At 42.9% G+C, this 26,388-nt stretch overlaps 1 protein-coding gene and 2 long non-coding RNA genes across 8 annotated transcripts in view; all 3 read left to right on the plus strand.

Annotated features, from left to right (window-relative positions):
* Positions 1-26,388, plus strand: part of DERA (deoxyribose-phosphate aldolase) — a 74,473-nt gene that overhangs the window by 11,422 nt on the left and 36,663 nt on the right. For all 3 annotated transcript variants that reach the window (XM_063446614.1, XM_063446613.1, XM_063446612.1), the window contains exons 2-5: positions 12,109-12,206; positions 12,513-12,660; positions 13,243-13,338; positions 18,275-18,409. In XM_063446614.1, the coding sequence (XP_063302684.1) occupies positions 12,109-12,206; positions 12,513-12,660; positions 13,243-13,338; positions 18,275-18,409 (477 nt within the window). The remainder of the gene's footprint in view (positions 1-12,108; positions 12,207-12,512; positions 12,661-13,242; positions 13,339-18,274; positions 18,410-26,388) is intronic.
* LOC134600659 (uncharacterized) lies at positions 16,399-17,536 on the plus strand. Of its 4 annotated transcripts, XR_010090353.1 has the most exons (4): positions 16,399-16,870; positions 16,990-17,052; positions 17,114-17,295; positions 17,508-17,536. It is a non-coding gene; the product is annotated as an uncharacterized LOC134600659 (long non-coding RNA). The 4 variants fall into 4 exon arrangements; XR_010090352.1 differs by lacking the exon at positions 17,508-17,536 and having other exon boundaries at positions 16,962-17,052; positions 17,114-17,433; XR_010090354.1 differs by lacking the exon at positions 17,508-17,536 and having other exon boundaries at positions 16,962-17,022; positions 17,144-17,433.
* On the plus strand, positions 17,702-17,986 carry LOC134602103 (uncharacterized). Its single transcript, XR_010090414.1, has 3 exons — positions 17,702-17,750; positions 17,781-17,813; positions 17,968-17,986. It is a non-coding gene; the product is annotated as an uncharacterized LOC134602103 (long non-coding RNA).

Here is a 26,388-nt window from a genome sequence, read left to right on the forward strand (position 1 = left end):
CTTAGGGACGGCCGGTTATTATAGAAAGTTTGTCCCAGAGTACAGCGCCCTGGCCAAACCCCTCACCGACCTTACCAAAAAGGCCCTCCCCAAACAGGTTTCCTGGACCCCAGAGTGCACGGACGCTTTCCAGAAGCTTAAAGCGGCATTGAGTGAGGCTCCTGTGTTGGCAGCACCTGACTACACTAAACAATTTCTTGTACACACAGATGCCTCCATGTTCGGACTGGGAGCCGTGCTAAGCCAAGTGGGCACAGACGGCATGGACCACCCGGTGGCATACCTCAGCCGTAAACTGTTACCCCGAGAGGTCAGCTATGCCACCGTAGAAAAAGAATGCTTGGCCCTCGTGTGGGCACTCAAGAAGCTCCAGCCCTATTTGTATGGGCGGGCATTTACCCTTATGACGGACCACAACCCCCTGGTATGGCTTAACCGGGTAGCTGGAGACAATCCCAGGCTATTACGGTGGAGCCTAGCCCTTCAACCTTATAATTTTACTATGCAGTACCGGCCTGGAAAACAAAATGGTAATGCGGATGGCCTGTCACGCCAGACCGAACTGGACTCCTAAACCGCTACTTTTCTCGGACATCCCCAAGCCAACCCGACAGGGTCTAGGCGGGTATGCCGACCTATGGACTTATAGGGGAGCAGTGTGAAGAAATGACTATATTATTCGATATTTTGTTGCATAGTTCTTGTTTTTTTGTGTACTTTTCATTCGGCAGATGGGACTGCCGAACCGAGACCACCCCTGGCTCACTTAACTTCAAAGCCGGCATCACTTTCACCCTCTATGTGTGCGGTCAGCGTTCGTACTGTCGAACGCCACGTGGCAGAGAAAACCGCGGCCATCTTGTTTTCGCCAAACAAAGGCAGCGGGACTTGGTCGTCGAGTGTCTGGAACTAAAATCGGACACTCGACTTCCCAAACACCGGTCTCCATCATGCGAACGCTGGAACTAGTGATACCGATTAGCTAGGAGAGCGCTATTCGGTACAAATATGCACACGAATGAGGGGAACAATCGCTGCTAGGAGCCAGGGGAATTCATTCGGTACTTTTATGCATTTCTTCCCTTTTTCTGAAGTGACCGGCAAAACCACACGAACCTCTGGAACTATTTTGGGCAGTCCGCCCCCAGTGGACCGGTCACAAAGGACTTCCATACTTTTTGCGAACCCCTGAACCGATCCGGGTGAAATTTGGATATGTTGGTCACCCGGATCGGGGCTATCAGGGGATATAGTATTTGTGGGGATACCCCAGGTATAAAGGGGTGTTCCAGAAGTTGGGGAAAATGGTGAATTTTCAGCCTGGAGATAATTAGGTTGGCACTATATCAGACCTGATTATCTCCAGGACTAGGGGAGGGAACTGCCTGTTTGTATTAGGTGTGTTTTATATTTTTACTGTCCAGGATTGGATAAATATTACTCCTCCCTGTGGGATGTCCCCTTGCATGGGGACCTGCATAAAAAGCCATGTGTGTGAATAAACGTTAGTTCTGCTTGTATCCTGAATCTGGACTCTGACTGTTATTTTGGAATTCGTATGCTGTAACAAGGGAATTATCTTATGCAGCTGTTATATTCCGTAGGGATTTCGTTCCTGGGACTACCGAACCGGACTCTCGCTACCTTAGGCTCTGACCGTCCGGGAGGAAACTACCGAACTCGGTTTGGTTAAACTTGGTTTCCTTACAATAATAATACACAAACACTCTGCATTCATTATATATACACTCTGCATACATTATATATACACACTACACAAATGTAGCGGATTGTATTCAGCCTGTCCTGTATAATTCATGTAAAACGGCATTCGTTTAATTGTATCGCTATGTATTGTAAAACTATGTATTTTCGTATGAGGGTTCGGTAGTTTTCATACGAATGAAACTACCGAACCCCCAGACCACCCCAGTGAGAAGTGTGTGTCTCGTTAGGCGTTAACACTTCTCACAAACCGCAACTTAATTGGTAACTGTTAAGTGCCTGGGTGGCCGCCGGTCGATATACGAACCACGCGCGGCGGCCATCTTACGCATAAAAAATCTCAGCGGTGTTTGGTCGTCGAGTCTCTGGAACTCAAATCGGACACTCAAACAACCGAACACCGCTGGGACCTCCAGAGTTCCGTAACTACCGAACGGAGAGACCAGGCTATCCCCCGTTCGGTAGAAACAGAGTACCGAACAAGAGAAATACAATGCATGTAGTATTAAGTGTGGATGGCAAGGATTACTATACGTTTTAACTGCCTAACGGAGACCGACCGCAGGGCCCAAACACATGGAGCCTTTTTCGGATGCCACCTCGTGTGCGGTCGGTCAAACTTCACCCTCCAACTAACTCCCGAACCCCTGGTCCGATCTGGGTGAATTTTGGATATATTATTCACCCAGATCAGGGCTACCTGGCGGTACCCTAAGAATTATGCTACCTACTGGTTTAGAGGTACATCCAGGTTCTGGGGAACTGTGTGTTACAGTTAAGGGGATTATGAGTCACTCTGAGGGGAGGAGATTTGTGGGAGTTAACTATTGCTGTATTGGTTAATGTCTTAATGATTGCAAATCCCTCCCTTGCATGGGAGAAAGTCTTAAAAGGAAGCTGTGAGAATAAACGTGAGTTCTGCTCCTGATGCTGTGTGTCGTCCAGTCATTGGGATTGCTGTTGGGATATTGTTGGATTATTTTGCCTGCTGGAATTACTACTCTATGGATTTATAATACTTGTTCCTGTGTCTTGTGCCTCACTGGGATCTTAAGTGGAAAATACCTGTGGAATATCAGCTCTCAGCTACAAAGGCCGTGTGTGGCCCTGAATAAAGTCTACTCCCAGCATTTTCAAGTTTCAGCTAATGTGTGGGGGGAACAGCTATACTCTCCGGAGGAGAGCTCTAACCACTGGGAGGTGGATCCAGGGCTTGGGTCCAGGGTGGGCAGGGGCAGCGAGACCACGGCCAAGCTGTGGCGGTTAGGGGCTTGAGGTGCTTATGCTGTCCCAGCGAAGTGCTTATAGTTCTCGTGATAACTAGGAAGCGCGATTAGCAGAGGTACCCAGATGGGGTGCCCGACGGTCTGCCACACTGTGTAAATACCGTTACTGTACCGGTTACCGGGTGTATAGTGTTACTGTACCGGTTAGTTATTGTACAGTTGATATCGGTACATGGTACATTCTTCGGGGTTCTCAAATTACATTTTAGTCGACTCACAATAACAGCTGGCCACAGTTAATGTTATAACGGCAATATTTCCTGAGATAGCTGCATGGTGTAACAATACAGTGTAAACTAGGGATCGACCGATATTGATTTTTTTAGAGCCAATACCGATAATCTGTGAACTTTCAGGCCGATAGCCGATAACTTAAGTATACAAACGCTACTTAAGACCCAGGCAGAGAACCACATATTTCGGATGCAGGAGCTCCTGAAATTTGACCAGCCACAGCACCAAACGCCCTGAACTGTTTTGACCCTACACTACATGGATCTGAGCGCTATTTGGAGAACTTGGGCGCTCAGATCAGGCTATTTGGGGATGTATTTTGTGTGGTTATTATATATATTTTTTTATATTCTGGGATATTTTTATGCTTTATATTTTTACGTTTGCCTCTCTGTTCCTAGGAGATAATTAGCTTACCGGTCTTTAGAGCAATTATCTCCCAGGGACAGAGATTAATGGGAGGGGCTTGACTTGAATGGAGACTTGGGGCTGTGTATAAAAGCAGGCAACTTGGCCATAATAGACCAGTTCTTTACACCCTTCACTCAGTCTGGGCTTGTGTTTGGGAGAACTTAATCACTTGAAGCGGTACCCAGGACCCTGTTCCAGGGCGGGAAGCGATGGAGATACCCAAGCTGCGGCGGCTAGGGGCTGAAGCACTCTGGGGCCCAGAGGAGAGGTAGGTAGCGAGCTTGACAGAGGTACCCAGTCGGGGTGCCAGACGGTCTGTCACACTAAGTAACCAGCACAGTAACGGTAAATACAAGGTGTAACGGAGCTCCCTGTACCCCGAATGGGTACCTCCGCCAAGGACCGCTTCCTAGCTGGTGCTGAGGACCATAAGCACCACACACTATATGCGCCATAGACCCCTCAAACCGCCGCAGCTTGGTTGGGGTCTCGCCTTCCTTCACCCACCCTGGACCTAAGACTTCCAGTGGGTGAACCTCTCCTCCTAGAGAGTGTAGCTGTGAAGCTCTTACAAGAGCTAGTAGTGATAGCTGTATAGCAGTTCCCTACAATAGGAGACAGAACTCTAATTTGAGGGTGAAGTAAGTCTGTTTTAATGGTAGCCACACTGGCCTTTTATGCAAGTCCCCAAGCAAGGGATACGCCCACATGGACCTTGTTGGAGACAGGGACACAAAGCTTACAAACCAATCAGAACATTAATTAAATGTACGACACTCCCATAACAAACATACGATCCCTCCCCTCTGCCTGTGAGATAATTGAGTAAAATACTGTATGTAACTCAATTATCTCCAGGCAGAAAAACCACATATTTTATAAAGTCCCAAAAGTACCCCAAAACACAACATATCCCCATAAATGTAACCTCCACTGATCTGGGTGGACAACATATTCAAATCAGCCAGATCAGAGCAGGGGTTCAGGAAATTCCTGTAAGTCTCTTTTTGACTGACCGCATGATTTCATGCCCAAAACAGTTCCAGAGACAACAAACTAACTACTGAACGTTGTCAATAGTTTTTCCCAGGAGCTTGTTCCCTTTGTGGCAAACCTAGCCACTTCTGGACCTTTAGGGTTGAGTAAATACAGGGAGTGCAGAATTATTAGGCAAGTTGTATTTTTGAGGATTAATTTTATTATTGAACAACAACCATGTTCTCAATGAACCCAAAAAACTCATTAATATCAAAGCTACCGGCTACCGTTCGTATACCGAACAAGTGGCGGCGGCTCACGAAAGCCCAGCGGTGTTTGGTCGTCGATTTGCCTGGAACTGAAATCGGCTACTCGACCTCACGAACACCCCTGGACTTCCATGTTCATTCGTCTAAAATGTTCATTCGTCTAAATCAGACACTGTTCGCCAAATTAAAGCTCACTGTCTATTGGAACATTACAATATGTGTTCGTATGAACCTTCATTCAAATGGCTTTCCCATTCTAGTGAATGGATCTGAGCGGTATTTCATCAGATGGTGCGCTCAGATCCTAGCTATTCAATGAAGGGTCATTTGGTGAATTCTAAGTAATATTGTATCAGTTATGTATTTTTATGCGAAATGGTATATTTTGCTGTACGGAGAGATAATGTGATTAACAGTACATTCTTGCACAATTATCTCTCCTGTACAGCAATGTATGATGGGAAATAGTCTTGCAGGCTAAGTTCCCCACAAAGTCCACCTAAGTAAAACCCCTGCAATGCCAGTTTGGAATCCCCTTGCATGGGGACTTGTATAAATATGGTGACCAGGCAATAAAGGCTCAGTTGACTCCCAAACTATGTGTTGTCTAGTTCTTGGGGAAAAGGGATATTTACTCCGCTACTTGTGATTTTGTATGCTGAGTCCTGTCTACCAGTGGAGATACCGTGGATAATACTACTACCCGGCTACACCCTTCAACTAGACCAGTGGTTTCCAACCTTTTTTTCTCTTGAGTACCCCTCGGCAGCCCATTTCCATAAATAGTACCCCTTATATTAGCAAAATATTTGTAATTATTATAGTTGCTGTTATTTCAAATGTATATGCATTTCTCTGTCCCAGGCTCCTCACAGTGGAGATACACACATGTGAATACACAAACACAGAGACAAATTCTGACCCACATACAGATACAGATACAGATACACAGATACAAACACTGACATACATACAGATGTACAGACACACAGATATAAACAATGACACACTCACACAGATACATAACACAGATACACACTTACACATGCAGATACATAGACGCAGATGCAAGAACTGAGATACACATGCAAATGAAGAGACACACATACAGTTGCACAGACACAATGACACACATGCACATACCCACAGAGAAAACACTGACACACAGATACAGACACACAGACTGACATATGATGTACAGACAGGCAAAAACACTTGCACACATGCAGATACACAGATGCAAACACTAACACACACACTGATGCACATAATGGCATACATGCAGATACACACACTGACATATATATATATATTTGCAAGGACATACTTGTACACACATTAACACATATACGAATGTAAAGACGCACAGGAACAAACACTGCCACACATGCAGACAAGCAGATGGCAACACATGCAGATACACAGATACAAACACTGCCACACATATATATACAGATACAGACACACAGATAAACATACAGATATAAACATTGACACACATACAGATGTACAGACACACACACTGCCACACATGCAGATACATAGACACACAGATACAATCATTGACACAGATACACATGTAAAAACAGACACACATGTAGATAAATGGACACACACACACAGATACAGACATACAGATACACACACACTGACACACACATACAGACACACACATACACACACCCATATGCATACAGATACAATGACATACACATATACCGGCCCAAGACATTTGGCTGCCTGGTTCCCCCCAAACAACGCCACCAAAACACGCCCACCTTCATTATGTTGTATTATGATAATTAAAACCAAAATGAAATATATCATGATTAGATAAATACATTCCAGTAACATATTTAGATAATTGCACACTAACTTAAACGTCACAAAATATATGCTTCTGCAGTTGTAATAAAATATTAGCTAAGTACAATATACGTCAATCACTAACAATAACAAACCAAAAAGGAGTAAGTTAAGTCGTCATGTGGGCTGTATGCCGTTAGTCTGGAGAAGTAGTAGTTTGTGTGCTGGGGATGTACTGTGTTTGTGTGTGTGTGCTGGAGACATAGTGTGTCTGTGTTTATGTGCTAGGGATGTAGTGTGTCTGTGTGTGATGGGAGATGTAGTGTGTGTGTTTGCTGGGAATGTAGTGTGTCTGTGTGTGTCCTTGGGATTTATTGTGTAGTGTTTGTCTGTGCTTTGGATGTAACATGTTTCAATCTATTTACTTAGTCTCTCTTATGGCCATCACTAACACATTCCTCCATATTACCTCTCTACCATCACTAACACATTCCTCCATATTACCCCTCTACCATCACTAACACATTCCTCCATATTACCCCTCTACCATCACTAACACATTCCTCCATATTACCTCTTTACCATCACTAACACATTCCTCCATATTACCTCTCTACCATCACTAACACATTCCTCCATATTATCTCTCTACCATCACTAACACATTCCTCCATATTACGTCTCTACCATCACTAACACATGTAACGGACCGTTTCACTTACAAGAGGGTAAAACCCAGTTTAGGCGATAATCCCCTTTACAGATGCACAGGCAGCTACTGCAAACACCATTCTCCCGACTGGAGACACACGAACACTGAATCCGAGAAACCTTTTAAATTCTCCCCAGCATATGAATGCTGTAGACCATTGAATAGGAACCATACGAATAGGCTTGTACTCCTAGCAGTCAACTGGAACAGCATGCAATAAATCCTTCCCCCCAATAATGAGACGACACATCACTTTGAGGGTAAAACAGGAACTCTGGACTGGCTCATCCAGCCTGGCTTTTATTTCCATTTCACACATACAGGCCACACCCAGGGGGAGGCATAAAATAACCAATCCGAGATATGGTACAACCCACACATCCCCTCCCCTTAGCCTGAGAGATAATCCACTTATTATACAGTTTAAAACATAACTTTTATACAATATCTATAACTTCAAAACCATACATCACATTCACATATTCAGACTCAGCATACTTTAAACATAAACACTTCCAAAATTCAGGCAAATCCCTCCAGTGGATCAAAAGTTACACGGAAGTCCTTTTATGACCGACCGCAAGCACATTTTCTTGCCCAAAACAGTTCCATAGATTTGGGCTGTGTGGTCGGTCAATTCCTGGCATAAAAACGGCTAAGTCCCATTCGAAGTGTGCCTGTACTTCGACTTTAGTCGAAGTGTCGAAGTGGAGTTGATGTTAAGGGTCGGCAGTGTTCAAAGTTAAAATGGCCGCCGCCACGTGGTCCTTTGTCCGATACCGACAACTTCGGTAACTTCGACAGCTTCGACAGCTTCGAATGTGTCCAAAGTGCCATATACAAAAGTACCAATCTGTCCCCAAAGTATTTAAAGAGCTAGGGATAGTATAATACAATCCACCTGCCCAAAAGTAGTTCTTAAAGGGTCAGTACATTATGGTAGCAGTCCATAAGCCCCAATTCAGTCCCTTAAAGGGCAATATCTCCCAGGGACCATAATCACTGGGCAGGAGGCTAGCAACCAGGCTTCTCCAGTTCTCAGTGGCGAGGTTGGTTCCGCCACATTTCTCCCCTTTACCAAATAGACTAACAGGGTATCTGACCTCCTGCCAGTGCTCTGGTTAGTCCAGCAACCCACCCACAAAACAGAAACAGCAGTACAGCCCACCCACAATAACTGGTTACTACACCTGGGTAGAGGAGAACTTTGTCCATGCCCAGGTGCCTCACCACGGCTGTGCTGGGGGCTGGTAGACTTCCTTGGTGGGTTGCTGAGTGGGCAGAGACCAGCGGTACTCTGCCCTGGTGCCAGTACTACCGCGGAAGTAGCCTGGTTGGAGCCTGGTTGTAGGAGGGAGAGACCAACTGTCTCCCCTCTGGCTATACTGCTTTGTGGCTGGGGTACAGGACCGACCGTCCCTACCCCTTGGGCTGTAAGTGCAGAGACTACGGTCCCATCTGCACAGTTGTGGGGCTTAACATCTCCCCTTGGTGGGTTAGGCTGCCGCTGGAGAGAGGGTGTAACAAGCTCCTCCCTCTGGACGGTAAACTGCCGCTGGGGAGAGATGTTAGCAGGCTCCTCTCCCTGCCACTCTCTCTGCTGGTGGAAAGGGAGACCAGCTGTCTCCCCTTTCATTCTCTTGTGCTGCTGCTGGGGTGCGAGACTGACGGTCTCTGCTCCCTGCAGGACACACTGCCGCTGGGGAGGAAGGACGGCACCTTCAGCTCCCTGGGGTACACACTGCCGCTGGGGAGGAAGGACGGCACCTTCTGCTCCCTGGGGTACACACTGCCGCTGGGGAGGATGGACGACACCATCAGCTCCCTGGGGTACACACTGCCGCTGGGGAGGAAGGACGATACCTTCTGCTCCCTGGGACACACACTGCCGCTGGGGAGGATGGACGACACCATCAGCTCCCTGGGGTACACACTGCCGCTGGGGAGGAAGGACGACACCTTCCGCTCCCTGGGGTACACACTGCCGCTGGGGAGGAAGGATGATACCTTCTGCTCCCAGGGACACACACTGCCGCTGGGGAGGATGGACGACACCATCAGCTCCCTGGGGTACACACTGCCGCTGGGGAGGAAGGACGACACCATCAGCTCCCTGGGGTACACACTGCCGCTGGGGAGGAAGGACGGTACCTTCTGCTCCCTGGGACACACACTGCCGCTGGGGAGGAAGGACGACCCCTTCATCTCCCTGGGATACACACTGCCGATGGGGAGGAAGGTCGGCCCCTTCATCTCCCTGGGATACACACGGCCACTGGGGAGGAAGGACGGCACCTTCATCTCCCTGGGGCTTACTCTGCCGCTGGGGATCTGGGCCTGCTGCCCACCATCCCGTTGGGCCCGGTGGAGAGACCTCAGTCCCATCTCCCCCTGCCTGTTGTGGTTCCTCACAGGACCAATCTATGAGGACCCCTACTTCGGGTTCTTCCTGCTGCCTCAGGGGGGGGGCGGCTAACCTCCTCGGATGCAGCCTCTACTCTGCTGCTGTACCACTCTTCCTGCTCATCATACTCTTCGTCCATCTTTGAGTTTTGCTCAGCCATGACCTGGTTCCAGATCCCCTGGAATGTGTCCATGGATATATAACCCCCATACTGGGCCACTTGCTGCCTCACCTTGGCCATAAAATCATCTTCAGCGTCAGAGCCTTCCATACTTGTCTGCTCCAAGTCGCTGGATACCTCTGCTGCCAGGGGCGCTGCACGAGTGCTAACGTTGCCCTCAATTTGTAACTCCAAGGAATTGGTGTTCTGTAGCTGTCCTTCTGGCTGTAGGAACGATCCCGCCGCTTGCCACCAATTGTAACGGACCGTTTCACTTACAAGAGGGTAAAACCCAGTTTAGGCGATAATCCCCTTTACAGATGCACAGGCAGCTACTGCAAACACCATTCTCCCGACTGGAGACACACGAACACTGAATCCGAGAAACCTTTTAAATTCTCCCCAGCATATGAATGCTGTAGACCATTGAATAGGAACCATACGAATAGGCTTGTACTCCTAGCAGTCAACTGGAACAGCATGCAATAAATCCTTCCCCCCAATAATGAGACGACACATCACTTTGAGGGTAAAACAGGAACTCTGGACTGGCTCATCCAGCCTGGCTTTTATTTCCATTTCACACATACAGGCCACACCCAGGGGAAGGCATAAAATAACCAATCCGAGATATGGTACAACCCACACATCGCCTCCCCTTAGCCTGAGAGATAATCCACTTATTATACAGTTTAAAACATAACTTTTACACAATATCTATAACTTCAAAACCATACATCACATTCACATACAAATCACATATTCAGACTCAGCATACTTTAAACATAAACACTTCCAAAATTCAGGCAAATCCCTCCAGTGGATCAAAAGTTACACGGAAGTCCTTTTATGACCGACCGCAAGCACGTTTTCTTGCCCAAAACAGTTCCATAGATTTGGGCTGTGCGGTCGGTCAATTCCTGGCATAAAAACGGCTAAGTCCCATTCGAAGTGTGCCTGTACTTCGACTTTAGTCGAAGTGTCGAAGTGGAGTTGATGTTAAGGGTCGGCAGTGTTCAAAGTTAAAATGGCCGCCGCCACGTGGTCCTTTGTCCGATACCGGCCACTTCGACGACTTCGACAACTTCGGTAACTTCGACAGCTTCGACCGCTTCGACAGCTTCGAATGTGTCCAAAGTGCCATATACAAAAGTACCAATCTGTCCCCAAAGTATTTAAAGAGCTAGGGATAGTATAATACAATCCCCTGCCCAAAGGTAGTTCTTAAAGGGTCAGTACATTATGGTAGCAGTCCATAAGCCCCAATTCAGTCCCTTAAAGGGCAATATCTCCCAGGGACCATAATCACTGGGCAGGAGGCTAGCAACCAGGCTTCTCCAGTTCTCAGTGGCGAGGTTGGTTCCGCCACAACACATTCCTCCATATTACCTCTCTACCATCACTAACACATTCCTCCTGATTACCTCTCTACCATCACTAACACATTCCTCCATATTACCTCTCTACCATCACTAACACATTCCTCCTTATTACCTCTCTACCATCACTAACACATTCCTCCATATTACCTCTCTACCATCACTAACACATTCCTCCATATTACCTCTCTACCATCACTAACACATTCCTCCTTTTTACCTCTCTACCATCACTAACACATTCCTCCATATTACCTCTCTACCATCACTAACACATTCCTCCATATTACCTCTCTATCATCACTAACACATTCCTCAATATTACCTCTCTACCATCACTAACACATTCCTCCTTTTTACCTCTCTACCATCACTAACACATTCCTCCTTTTTACCTCTCTACCATCACTAACACATTCCTCCTTTTTACCTCTCTACCATCACTAACACATTCCTCCTTATTACCTCTCTACCATCACTAACACATTCCTCCATATTACCCCTCTACCATCACTAACACATTCCTCCATATTACCTCTCTGCCATCACTAATACCCCTACATACAGCCCCTCTGACATCATGTCTGACACATTTTCTATATACTTTACCTTTCTCTTGCATTTGTTTTGGAGCGTTAGCATGAAGGTAAACAGTCAATTGAATCAGCAAAAATAAATTTCTGTATGTCTGAAAATAAAATGATGATTGTACAAAATAACCTAATATGTATTTAAATGTTCTAGATCTAGGATGGATCTCCAAAGCTTGTGTGAATTATCCCGCAGTCCTGCGCCGTGCAGAGCAAATTCAAACCCGCCGAACAGTGAAAAAGGATTGGCAAGTATGTTTCACCAAAGACTGGAACACACAGTTTTTTTCCCCTCTACCTCTATGTGTTATATGTAGGGATATTACATGTAGAATGTGGGGGGCATGCGTTGGTCCAATCCTGGTGCATGAAAGAATCTGTGCACATGAGACAGGATTGAATGTGCTGCATCGTACTTGGCAACCAAAATATTGTGAAAAAAAAACCATGGCTGTTCTTTATCAACTCCCCTAAAAATTCAGTATTTCTGTGAACCGTCTCACATCCCCTACGGAACCTCAAGTTACCATAAGATTCCATTATTTCTTTCTGCCGCAGGCCGCATGGTTACTAAAAGCCGTCACCTTCATTGATCTTACCACACTGGCTGGCGATGACACTGCATCAAATATTCATCGGCTCTGCTTTAAAGCCCAACATCCAATCAGAGGGGACCTTTTGAAGATACTGAACGTGGATGATATAGGTGTGTATCTCTTTATGACGACCACTGACAAGATATTTATACATGCAAACACTAGATGTTTGACAAACAGCCGCAGAAAGCTATTTTACTTCAACACTAAGGAATCATCACAAAAATCAGGAATTATGATTCTGTATATGTAGCACGCGAGCTGACATAACACTTAATTCCCTGTGTTTCAGAGCTGCTGCTGTTTGTGTGTTTAGAACAGCTTAGGACAGTTACAGATTCTTTTCATTTCTGTTTTAAGTTACATATGGACAGACAAGAAATGGCCCAGAATAATGAAGGCCATAGGGAGTTACTGTAAGGGTGCTGTCGGCTTTATTGTGCAGATTTTCCCCCTGTGCATTTTGTACGAGCAGATGTCTTGCTTCTTTTGGCAGTGAGAGATGTATTTTGGGTCTGAGCTGTGATTAGATAGAGTAGCAGTCAGGACAGAAGATCAGTTCCTGCGCAGTGGGAGGGCATAGAGTGAGAGCCGGGTGCAGCGATACATGGCTTCTCTCCACCAGACAGGATCCTGTTTTTGGCTGGAATGACAGCAAGTAGTTTGTAATGGTTGTACTCCATCTTTCACAGGGATCACTACGGGAGCTGTGTGCGTTTATTCATCTCGTGTGAAGGAGACAGTAAAAGCACTGAAAGACGCTGGTGCTAACATTCCTGTCGCATCAGGTATGCCTTTCCTCCTGCTGTGTGTGACACAGAGCTGCCAATCCTTAGAGGATCCCTATCATCAGACAGGGCATTATGTTATAATCGGAACCCAGCGGGGACATCATATTGTATATTATTACAATTTGCTGGGGGCAGGAACACGTCAGCCAGGAAGGTTTCTTTCTGCTTCCACAGAGGTAGCAAGCTGCAGGTGCTCTGGGCTGCGGCATGCAGCGCCCCTCTTCACTTCCCCCCTTTTCTCAATGAGATGTACAACAGGAATCAGGGGAGTGCGCCAATGGCTGGGAACAGAATATCTTTTTCCATATGCAGACAAAAATACACAAATGGTTTCTTTAAGGGTATATCTACTAAACGTAAAACATATATATATATATATATATATATATATATATATTTAAAGGAGCGTTCATTTAACAATGCAAATGTAGAAATTGGCAAAGTAGTTGTTACTTATTAGGATATTACATTTGTCATTATTAGGCAAGTCTATTCCAGGTTAGTGTGTGTGTGCAGTGTGTGTTCCGGGTTAGTGTGTGTGTGTTCCCAGGGCCGGTGCAACGATTTTTGCCGCCCTAGGCAAACAAAAATTTGCCGCCCCCCATATGTTCTGCCCACCATGTAACATCACAATGCCCCACCCATATGCTCTGCCATATGGGCCAACGCCAGTTCTGCACAAAGTGTATTTTATGCACAGACTAAAGACACCAGAACCACTACATTACACTGTAGTGGTTCTGGTGATTATAGTGGCCCTTTAATGAGGTCAATTAGATATTAATATATTGGATTGCCTACTTACAACCAGATGAGGACAAGAGGATGATGATGGGCTCAGGCTGCAGTCTGGCTGCCTGCTGTGTGTGTTCCAGGTTTGTGTCTGTGAGCTGTGCGTGTTCCAGGTTAGTGTCTGTGAGCTGTGTGTGTTCCAGGTTAGTGTCTGTGAGCTGTGTGTTTTCCAGGTTAGTGTATGTGCACTGTGTGTGTTCCAGGTTAGTGTCTGTGCTCTGTGTGTGTTCCAGGTTAGTGTATGTGCGCTGTGTGTGTTCTAAGTTAGTGTTCATGCACTGTGTGTGTTCCAGGTTAGTGTCCATGTGCTGTGTGTGCATTCCAGGTTAGTGTCTGTGCGATGTGTGAGTTCCAGGTTAGTGCCTGTGTGCTGTGTGCGTTCCAAGTTAGTGTCTGTGAGCTGTATGTGTTCCAGGTTAGTGTCTGTGCACTGTGTGTTCCAGGTTAGTGTCTGTGCGCTGTGTGTTTCAGGTTAGTAAAAACCAAAGAAAAACAAGTTACCTGCGCTCTCTCCTTAATCCCTATGTATTTTGAAACAAATGGAGGTTTTTTAGTTACCTCCAATGGCCATGAGAGGATAAGCCAACCTGCCAACGTCAGGGCAGACCCCCCCTCCACCCCCCCCCCGGGTGGGTCCTAACTCTAACCATTCACCTTGCTTCCTTGAGATCTCTAATGAGACAGAAAGGGGTATTTTTGATATACACCCCTTTATATTATTAACCCTTAATAGGGAACACATGGGATGGGCGGCTGCATTGTGTAACGGACCGTTTAGCTCACAAGGGATAAAAACCATTTAGGCGATAATCCCCTTCCAGATAGACAAGCAGCTACTGCAATCACCAATCTCCCGAACTGCAAACTACACGAATGCACCCACTCCCGAACAGGAAATACACAAACCCTGGAAGCAGCCGAACAGGAAAAGCCCTACGAACAGCTTACACTCCTGGCAATCGGCATACTGTCAAATTCCCCCCAAGAATGAGACGACACTTCACTTTCAGGGTTAAGCAGCAACACACGTTGATTAACACAACTGGCTTATAAAGGATTCTCCCATGCAAGGGAGGGATTTACAGTCATTACCCGATGCACCAATCCCACATGAATTACCTCCCACTAATCTCCTCCTCTCAGCATGACACATAATCCCCTTAATCATGTACATTATTTCTCCACTTTCTGGATGTACCCCAAATACCTAGAGTACACTCCTAAATAGGGGATCCCCTGATAGCCCTGATCTGGGTGGGCAACATACTCAAAGATCACCCAGATCGGACCAGGGGTTCGGGAGTTATGGGGGTTTAAAGTTTTGACCGACCGCACAGGCAAAATAGTTCCATGAGGCTTGGCCTTGCGGTCGGTCTCTGTTAACGTATTAAATGTCCCGAACGGCTTGCCATCCGTGGGTTTCCTTGTGTTTGTTAGACTCCCCATGTGGACATTAGTCTTTCTACCGAACGGCGGCCCGTTCGGTAGTTGCGGCACGAATCCACGGAAGTCTGGAGGTCTCAGCGGTGTTTGCCTAGTCGAGTGTCCGATTTTAGCTCCAGACACTCGACGGCATAACACCGCTGTTCAGGATTTTAAAATGGCCGCCGCCACGTGTTCGTTCGACGAACAAAGGCCACCCAGCATTCGTCAATTAAGCTGCGGTTAACCGCAGCTGCTGGGTGGTCAATTGACGGCACACTCCAGTTCCCAGGTGGTCCTTAGATCGGTACTTTGTTCGGTAGATTGAATCTACCGAACACCCCGGCAGAAAGGCATGAATAAGCCTTTCTGCAGGGAAAATAAAGGTTTGAACTGCAGGGCCATAGTCTAAAGGGAGCAGGCAAGCAACCAGGCTTCTCCAGTGTACAGTGGCGAGGTTGGTTTCGCCACACATTGTAACAAGGCTGAGTGATACAAAAAATGGATACAAATGCAGAAAGATAAGTCCTGCGCTCACTCCCATCACTGGGCGGCAGCAATGACTACAGTACACATCAGCCCCAATATATAGTAAAAAAAAAAGAAAAAACAGTTACCTGCGCTCTCTCCTTAATCCCTATGTATTTTTAAACACACGTGGGGGGGTCTGCCTTGGCGTTGGCAGGTGGGCTTATCCTCTTATGGCCATTGGAGGTAACTAAAAAAACTCCATTTGTTTAAAAATACATAGGGATTAAGGAGAGAGCGCAGGTAACTGTTTTTTCTTTTTTTTTTACTATATATTGGGGCTGATGTGTACTGTAGTCATTGCCGCCGCCCAGTGATGGGAGTGAGCGCAGGACTTATCTTTCTGTATTTGTATCCATTTTTTGTCTGCGCTGTGTGTGTTCCAGGTTAGTGTCTGTACCCTGTGTGTGTGTTCCAGGATCAGTGTATCTGTGTGCTGTGTATGTTCCAGGTTAGTGTCTGTGCACTGTGTGTGTTCCGGGATAGTGTCTGTGCGCTCTGTGAGGTCCAGGTTAGTGTCTGTACGCTCTGTGTGTTCCAGGATCAGTGTATCTGTGTGCTATGTATGTTCCAGGTTTGTGTCTGTACGCTGTGTGTGTTCCAGATTTGTGTCTGTACGCTGTGTGTGTTCCAGGATCAGTGTATGTGTGTGCTGTGTATGTTCCAGGTTTGTGTCTGTACACTGTGTGTGTTCCAGGTTAGTGTCTGTACGCTGTGTGTGTTCCAGGTTAGTGTCTGTACGCTGTGTGTGTTCCAGGTTAGTGTCTGTACGCTGTGTGTGTTCCAGGTTAGTGTCTATGCTCTGTGTCTTCCTGGATCAGTGTATCTGTGTGCTGTGTATGTTCCAGGTTTGTGTATGTAAGCTGTGTGTGTTCCAGGTTAGTGTCTACGCTATGTGTGTTCCAGGATCAGTGTATCTGTGTGCTGTGTATGTTCCAGGTTTGTGTCTGTAAGCTGTGTGTGTTCCAGGTTAGTGTCTACGCTCTGTGTCTTCCTGGATCAGTGTATCTGTGTGCTGTGTATGTTCCAGGTTTGTGTCTGCACGCTGTGTGTGTTCCAGGTTAGTGTCTACGCTCTGTGTGTTCCAGGATCAGTGTATCTGTGTGCTATGTATGTTCCAGGTTTGTGTCTGTAAGCTGTGTGTGTTCCAGGTTAGTGTCTACGCTCTGTGTGTTCCAGGATCAGTGTATCTGTGTGCTGTGTATGTTCCAGGTTTGTGTCTGTAAGCTGTGTGTGTTCCAGGTTAGTGTCTATGCTCTGTGTGTTCCAGGATCAGTGTATCTGTGTGCTATGTATGTTCCAGGTTTGTGTCTGTAAGCTGTGTGTGTTCCAGGTTAGTGTCTATGCTCTGTGTGTTCCAGGATCAGTGTATCTGTGTGCCGTGTATGTTCCAGGTTTGTGTCTGCATGCTGTGTGTGTTCCAGGTTAGTGTCTACGCTCTGTGTGTTCCAGGATCAGTGTATCTGTGTGCCGTGTATGTTCCAGGTTTGTGTCTGCACGCTGTGTGTGTTCCAGGTTAGTGTCTATGCTCTGTGTGTTCCAGGATCAGTGTATCTGTGTGCTGTGTATGTTCCAGGTTTGTGTCTGTAAGCTGTGTGTGTTCCGGGTTAGTGTCTACGCTCTGTGTGTTCCAGGATCAGTGTATCTGTGTGCTGTGTATGTTCCAGGTTTGTGTCTGTGCGCTCTGTGTGTTCCAGGTTAGTGTCTACGCTCTGTGTGTTCCAGGATCAGTGTATCTGTGTGCTGAGTATGTTCCAGGTTTGTGTCTGCACGCTGTGTGTGTTCCAGGTTAGTGTCTATGCTCTGTGTGTTCCAGGATCAGTGTATCTGTGTGCTGTGCATGTTCCAGGTTTGTGTCTGCACGCTGTGTGTGTTCCAGGTTAGTGTCTACGCTCTGTGTGTTCCAGGATCAGTGTATCTGTGTGCTGTGTATGTTCCAGGTTTGTGTCTGTGCGCTCTGTGTGTTCCAGGTTAGTGTCTACGCTGTGTTTGTTCCAGGATCAGTGTATCTGTGTGCTGTGTATGGTCCACGTTTGTGTCTGTTCTAGATTTGTGGTTCATGCATTGTAATGTAATTTATAGCCCAAGCAGCCAACTGGGTATTAGTGGGAATAGTAATGCAAGGTTCAATCATTTGGGGTGGAAGTATTCCAGTATAGAATTTTTAATGTAAAGCTTTAATCTTTTACAGTGGCTACAGGTTTTCCTGCTGGGCAGACACCATTGAAGACACGACTAGAAGAAATCAAGATGGCGGTGGAGGATGGTGCAACTGAGATTGACATTGTTATTAACCGGACACTAGCACTGACTGGCCAGTGGGAAGGTAACTTTGTTCTGTTATAGTCAATTAAAGGACTCTGTACTTCTCAATTAAAGTAACCCCTTGCCCGTCAGAGCTTCCCAACCGTGTCTGTGGTTCTGTACCCAGTAATCCACATAGAGAGAGCATGAAAAGGACAGAGCTGTGTATATAGAAACATAGACATAGAAACAGACGACATAGAAACATAGACGACATAGAAACATAGAATGTGACGGCAGATAAGAACCATTCGGCCCATCTAGTCTGCACAATTTTCTAAATACTTTCATTAGTCCCTGGCCTTATCTTATAGTTAGGATAGCCTTATGCCTATCCCACGCATGCTTAAACTCCTTTACTGTGTTAACCTCTACCACTTCAGCTGGAAGGCTATCCACTACCCTCTCAGTAAAGTAATTCTTCCTGATATTATTTTTAAACCTTTGCCCCTCTAATTTAAGACTTTGTCCTCTTGTTGTGGTAGCTTTTCTTATTTTAAATATAGTCTCCTCCTTTACTGTGTTGATCCCCCTTTATGTATTTAAATGTTTCTATCATATCCCCCCTGTCTCGTCTTTCCTCCAAGCTATACATGTTAAGTTCATTTGACCTTTCGTGGTAAGTTTTATCCTGCAATCCATCAACCAGTTTAGTAGCCCTTCTCTGAACTCTCTCTAAAGTATCAATATCCTTCTGGAGACACGGTCTCCAGTACTGCGTACAATACTCCAAGTGCGGTTTCACCAGTGGTCTGTACAATAGCATGAGCACTTCCCTCTTTCTACTGCCAATACCTCTCCCTATACAACCAAGCATTCTGCTAGCATTTCCTGCTGCTCTATTACATTGTCTGCCTACCTTTAAGTCATCAGAATTAATCACCCATAAATCCCTTTCCTTAGATGTTGAGGTTAGTAGGGTATCATATATTCTGTACTCTGCCCTTGGGTTGTTACGTCCAAGATGCTTTATCTTGCACTTATCCACATTAAATGTCAGTTGCCACAACTCTGAACATTTTTCTAGTTTACCTAAATCATTTGCCATTTGGCTTATCCCTCCTGGAACATCAACCCTGTTACATATCTTAGTTTCATCAGCAAAAAGACATACCTTTCCATCAAGACCTGCAATATCACTAATAAAAATAAAAAAGAGAGTGGGTCCAAGTACAGATCCCTGAGGTACCCCACTGGTGACAAGCCCAAGCTTCTAATATGCTCCATTGACTACAACCCTCTGTTGCCTGTCACTCTGCCACTGCTATACCCATTCAACAATATTGGAATCCAAACTTAGAGAGATACCGTATGTGACAGATCCATCTGTATAGACTAGTATTGCTGGTTCGTCTGTTTGCCTTTATTTATTTTCGCTGGATTTCCTGTCCGTATGCTGTAGGAAATTGGCATTCCGTGAAATCTTTGTTTGTCACATATCAGTTTTCATAACAATCGAATCAAATATCTTGCAGTTAACTTATGTTTATTCAAACATAACAATCCATCTGGTAATAACAAATGTCTTTAACATTCTTTGTCCAATACAGAGAGCAATTTTCTAGATGTTATCCATTTTTGATGTTAAAGGTATTGGCCACGAATTCTAAACTACAATCAGTTTTATGGGTTTAAAATTCAGTTACAGAGGGGAGTATACATAAGATTGCCTTACTTTAAAATAAGTGGCTATCTTAGAAAAAGGGGAGTTACTTAGCATCATTTGAAATCTATGATTAAAGTCATACGTTATATTTGGCGGCAAGCTATGTAAGACAAAGAACTTCTATATACATGATGTAATGAATAATTGCCTGTAGAAATGTGAGTCTTCAAAGGAATTCAGGCTTTCAAGGCTAGGTCAAAGGTTACTATAAACAAGCCCTTCAACATGACTCTTAAAGTGAACCAGATGTGGTCTCCATTCCTATACAATGAAAGTCTGTAATACTCTATAGGCCAAGGTATGGCTTCTCAATTTCAGTGTTCTTGAAGCAATCCGAATAAAACTTATAATATTTATATCAACACATTAAATACATTTAAAGTACATAATAATATTTTTCAAGCCCCTCTTTGATGCTTTATTTTAATGAATTTTAAAATATTGCATCATAATAACTTATACCAATTACTTATGGGATTTTAATGTTGTTCTCTGATATTGGTCTCTAAGTATCAGTTTACAAGGAAAGGCCTTTTAACACAGCCATTTCCAGTTGTCTGTATTGCTTTTTACACTCCAAGAGGGAGAAGCAAGTCATTTTAACCCTTTCATTTCTGAACTCCTAAGAACAAAATTCTTGTTACAATTACCTTTACATTTTTCACTAATTCATTAATTTACCTTGGGCATTGATTTTACCTAACATTAATAATAACGGTATCATAGTTATTATGCTGTGTAATTGTATACAGTTTATATTAACCAGAAAACACAATCGGTTTGATTTAGTCCATGAAATATTGTCCTCTCCAATCGAATCCACAAGCACAGTCTCTTTGAAAGTCCATAATGTCCTTTGAAAGTCCAAACAATTTGTCCTTTTATTTAAAATCATACAGGTTTTTGTCCATGTAAAACAGTATTGGTTCTGTAATGAAAAACAGATGGCAGTTTACTATTCTTATACATTAGTAAATTTCTTATACATTAGTAAATTTCTTATACCTTAGTACATTTCTTTTACATTGATCACTAGACACAAGAATTGATTTATTACACTTTGTACCAATGTTTGCTTTTTAAACCTGTAACACAGTTTGTTCTAATTTTTATTCTTAGACTAACATAAGGACCATAAGGACCTTCCCAACTTGTTTTTCATAGACCTGGTGTTTTAAATGATTTTTACCTTTGCCTTGTAACCTTGCTTAAACATATCTGCATTATTCCCCTGTGTTACTTCTTTATATTTATTTAATTTATTTTTATAGCGCCATCAGATTCCGTAGCGCTGTACAACTTTAACACATAGTTTACCATAAGGGACGACATTTGAAGTAGCAAACTTCAAATCTAACAATAGATGTTCCTGTAATACTTTCAACTATTCAGCTTGTTCTGCTGTAACTTTGAATGTACTTGGAACAAAAGGTTCATTAGGGAAAGTGATTACATAGTTCTACATGTCACTAACTCATGAGGTGACACTTGAGTTTGGATTTGCAGGAATAGACATTAATACTCCTGGTAAATATGTTAACCAATTACTCTTATCTTAAAGCATTTTTATTTCTATTTTATTTTATTCATTTTAATTTAGAAATTAATTTATATAGAGTACCATGGTATTTTTGCCAAAGGAACTCTCTGCAATTTTGGTTTCTAGTATTTAGGTCTTGGATTAAAGAGCACATATGAGACACTTCTGCAATATATTTATACACTTTTTGTTTTAAATTAGGATGATACAATTTATTTTGCAGGACCTTAAACAGTTGTCCTGTACCCAAATGCCCTGTGTACTATGATTGAATACAATCAGCCCTTGTAATAAGCCACTAGGTACAAATGTTTGTGTTTCATTGTGTTTAACCCTGTACATGCCAGTTTCAGTATCTAGATCCATTCTTTTTATACTGAAAGCTACATCCTTCCATTCTCTATCTGATCTTATAGAGTATTTGTTGTCTTTTACTAACAGTTGCACTCATTACATTTCTCAAGTATTACAACTCCTCAAACAAAGTTTCCTTTAATTCCTGATTTACAAGTCTGTTTCACAACAACAAGTTAAATAATTTTTCTGCCTAATTAAACAGTTCTGCCAGAATACCTGTATGTTTTAAAGCTTTATCCTGAGAATCTACCATTCCTCTTTTCTCCATATTGGGAGGTGAAGTGTTAAAGCTTTAACTACATAACTGCTGTCACTGATTATATTCACTGGGTCATATACTGTTATTTCTAGTACTTTCTTTACAGACTCTAACTCCGCTTTCTGAGCAGACATATGGCCTGGCAGTCTATCTTTGCAATTCTTTTGTTTAATCGTCATATATGGCATAACCTGTGTGATGTGATCCATCAACATAAAATCTCGTCACTCCACATACAAACTAGAAATCCCTTGTATTATTTGCTTCTCAAAAGGAGATCTGGATTATATTTCCATTTCCTTCTGACATCAAATCAGGAATAACATAGCTTTTACTGGTTTCTACCCTGGGTGGTTTATTTTGTAACTGGCTATATACTCCTAACTCAGAACAATTTTGTAACAGTTTTAGATATTTGGGGGGTTTGTAAATTTATCTGTCCAAATCCTGCCATTTGTTGTGTTGCTTCTAAAGCCCATCATACAGCCATGAGCTGTTTTACATAGGAAAACATTCATCTTTCCGCTGGATACATAATTTTAGAAAAATATCCCAGTATTCGTAAAGATTCATGCTACCTTTGCATTAAACTGCTATTAATGAAGAGACACCTGCTTAACATTGAACAATATATGGTACTGTTTCAATGGGAGCAGCTAGCACAGGCGCTTGTGTGAGAGCATCTTTTAACAGATTTAACTCTTTTCAAATTCCCCTGTCCAGATGATCTTATCTTTTATATTTTAGCATATTGCATATTGTATAAGGGTTTTGCTATCCCTTCCATATCATATATAAATTCTCTGCTAACATTTATCAAGCTTAAACATTTCTGTAGATGATACCCTGTCATTGGCCTTGGCAATTGCTGCAATGCTTTAACCCTTGCTGTACATGGCGTTTTACATTCTGGATCTATATTAACTCCTAGGAAAGTAAATCTTTCCTTCAAGATCTGCACTTTGAATGTGTTCAGTTTTAACCCATTATCTGCCAGTGTTTGACAATTATCACACAGTATCTGCTCATGCTCTTCCCTTGTTACTGTTTGAACTTAACAGATCATCAATATATTGCAAAATCTTATTCCCATACCCCAGGGGTTCCAATACTTGAGCCATTGCTTTATGAAAGTAAGCTGGTGAAGATTGGAAGCCCTGTAGCAACACCTGGAACAGATATTGATGATTTTAAAGGTAAAAGCATAGCAATACTAGCTATCTGGATTGAATGGTATAGAAAAGAACACATTGACTATATCCAATACAGAAAGTACTTAACATTAGCATCTATTTGCGCCATGATATCTGATGAGATTTACTTATTCACCACATACGTGTCTACAATTAAACCATAAGTGCCATTGGCTTGATTATTAGCCAAATGGTGACTTACATTTGGAATTACCCACTCTCAACACTCCTTGAGATACCAATGCTTTTATCACCTGATTCACACCTTCTTCTTATTCTTTGGGATCTTATATTGTTTAACTGCAGGGGGTATAGAACTACAATTACAACTTGCAAATTCACTATCCCACACTCTTGTTTAGACTTAGAGCACACTGTGGGGTATTTAGTTTTAAGATATGGTACAACCTCATCATCTTGTTGTATAGAAGGTGACACTTCACTCTGTTTTACAGTTATATAATGACTAAACTATCTTAAATTATTAGGTTTAAGCACTCAACCTGTTTTGCTCTCACCTAAAGCTTGCCATAAAACCAAATTTAATAAATCCACATACAACTTTTTTTTTTTTGATAACATCCATTCCCATAATAATAGTACAGTGGGAGGAGAGGTGCAACTATAAATCACCAAAAGATTTTTCCTCCTTCAATCTCAACTTCATTATCAATGGATAGAATTTCATGTGCATTTGTTCAATTAAAAACTTAGAAGGGATTTGTTGATATGCTTAAATTTTTAAAGGCAAGCGTGTTTTATTAGAGTCATTCCTGCTCCTGTTTCTAATAAAACTGTTATTTTTCCCTCTAGTCTTCCATATATATATGGTCGCCCATCTTCACTTCGTTATCAGCAAGATAGATCTGATAATAGCTAGGGGTTACACATCCCTATTTATTGGTGAGTTTAGGCAGATTTTACTTGTCGATTTGTGACACCTTTCTTTCAATGGCACTTAACATCAGTATACACTCTTCACATGAATTTGAAATGTGAGGGGGGGTTGGTTGAAGATGTATGCTCTGTTTTTACAGCTGCCACTCTCTGTAGATTCTTATGGTCTGGGAAATTCAATTTTCTTTCCCTTTCACTGGGTAAGTTTTTTTCTTCATATTTAGGACAATATCTCCTAACATGACCTTATTGGTTGCAATTATAGCATACCATAGAATTACTCTAATAAAACCCTATAATATCTATCTTGGGGTGTGGCCGAATAGTTTTTAGTACCCTGGTAATTTTGTTAATTTTGTGGTCTTTCCTTAAACCTCACTCTAAAATTACCATATTCAATTAATAACCTCATTTCTCCTTCTACCTTCTTCACTAGACACATTTTTAATAGGGGCCAGTCCTGCTGAAGTATCCCTAGACAAAAGTGTGTCTGTGCAACATTTTAGTTATTCCTGTGTTTTTCCTTTTTAACAATTGCAAGGATTTCATAATTTTCATAGCAGCAAAATCTCTTAATCTAGCTCATTTGGTTACCCTGATATTCTAGAGACATATTCACTAACACTCTGCCTATGTTACTCTTTAGACATAGTAAACTGTTTTGTGTCAGTAATCAAATCCCATGCCTTATTCCTTAAATTAGCACAAACATGTATATCATAATTTTTTCCATTTAAATTAATCAAAAATAGAAAATTCAAAACTATTCAAACCAGTTGCACACTGTACAACCATTAGCAATATATTTGGAAACAATCCCTGCAACTAAACTCTGGGCTTTTCACATTCTTTATCCTCCAACACATCAATGAGTTAATTTTTAACCCATTCACTTAATGAGGCTGGCAGCCAGATCAAACGACATCTGGTGGCTACCACATCACTAAATTTTTGTTTATTCATTTCACCTTCAAAAACACTCATATTGTAAAAAGGTCCTCTCTGCTCATCATATTTAGACACATTTTTAATCAATCTGGCTAATCTGAGAGTATCCATCTGACCCTTTTTCTTGCACAATTTCCCAATTTTTCTATATCTTTTCTTCTCTTCTGCCCTTTTCACACAACTTCTACTTCCAAACTAGAATCCAAATCTTTCAGATTTTTCCACAAAATATCTGTAACATTCCCCAGACTAACAATTTTTGCAAATTGTCAAAATTAGTAACAAAGTCTAATCTTGGACATGTAAGAAATTGTTTAAGGGTTCTGTCTAACAGATCAGTCTGATTCTTAAGCATTTCTTTCATTATATTAAAATCTTAATTTCCTTGACATTACTTAATCCTTTCAACAACTGCCGAGAGTCTGAGTTTTTGTTTCAACTAATGTTGCATCCAATGCACTCTCAAAAGAGAGCCATGGGGGGCGATTTCCTTCGTTTAACACTTTTAAAGAGATTTACAGTTTAACTAGGGGCTAGGTAAATTACTAGACCTTGCAACAACACATATATTTTTCAATTGTTTTTAACAACACATTTCTTTTTTTGTTTCGATGTATTACAAACATAACAATTACTGGTCTTTTTAAGTTGACACCATTCCTTTATAGAATCATTAGTTTCCAGAAAGCCTTTTGCCAGTAATGCAACTTTTTCTTTCCCTTTTAACCACATTGCTTTGCTCATTACCAGTTAATCTGTCTAACCATTTCAATACACAATAGCGTTTTCAGGATTAACTCTTTTACAGACAGATCCTGTTACATTTGACAGCAGTCTTTTCCTGCCAATCCATAATTAACTAAACAGTTAATACAATTTGTTTCAATATACATATGAGCAACTTCTACAGACATGTTAAAGACACATACCCTTGAAGTATTTGATTTCCACAGGTGTGCGCATCATCTGATGGAAGAATACTTTTTGGAATATGTAGTTATTTCTTGAGAATCCTCCGAAATGCCATCTTCGATCTGCAATTCGTCATAACATTTATTTCTTCATAAATAAAGTATGGATAAAAGGATACAGATTGTCCTCTCAATTATTATCGTCTTATTCTTCCGTCAGTACTGAGCAT

This window comes from Pelobates fuscus, chromosome 3, assembly GCF_036172605.1.
Source record: "Pelobates fuscus isolate aPelFus1 chromosome 3, aPelFus1.pri, whole genome shotgun sequence".
NCBI classification, from domain to species: domain Eukaryota; kingdom Metazoa; phylum Chordata; class Amphibia; order Anura; family Pelobatidae; genus Pelobates; species Pelobates fuscus.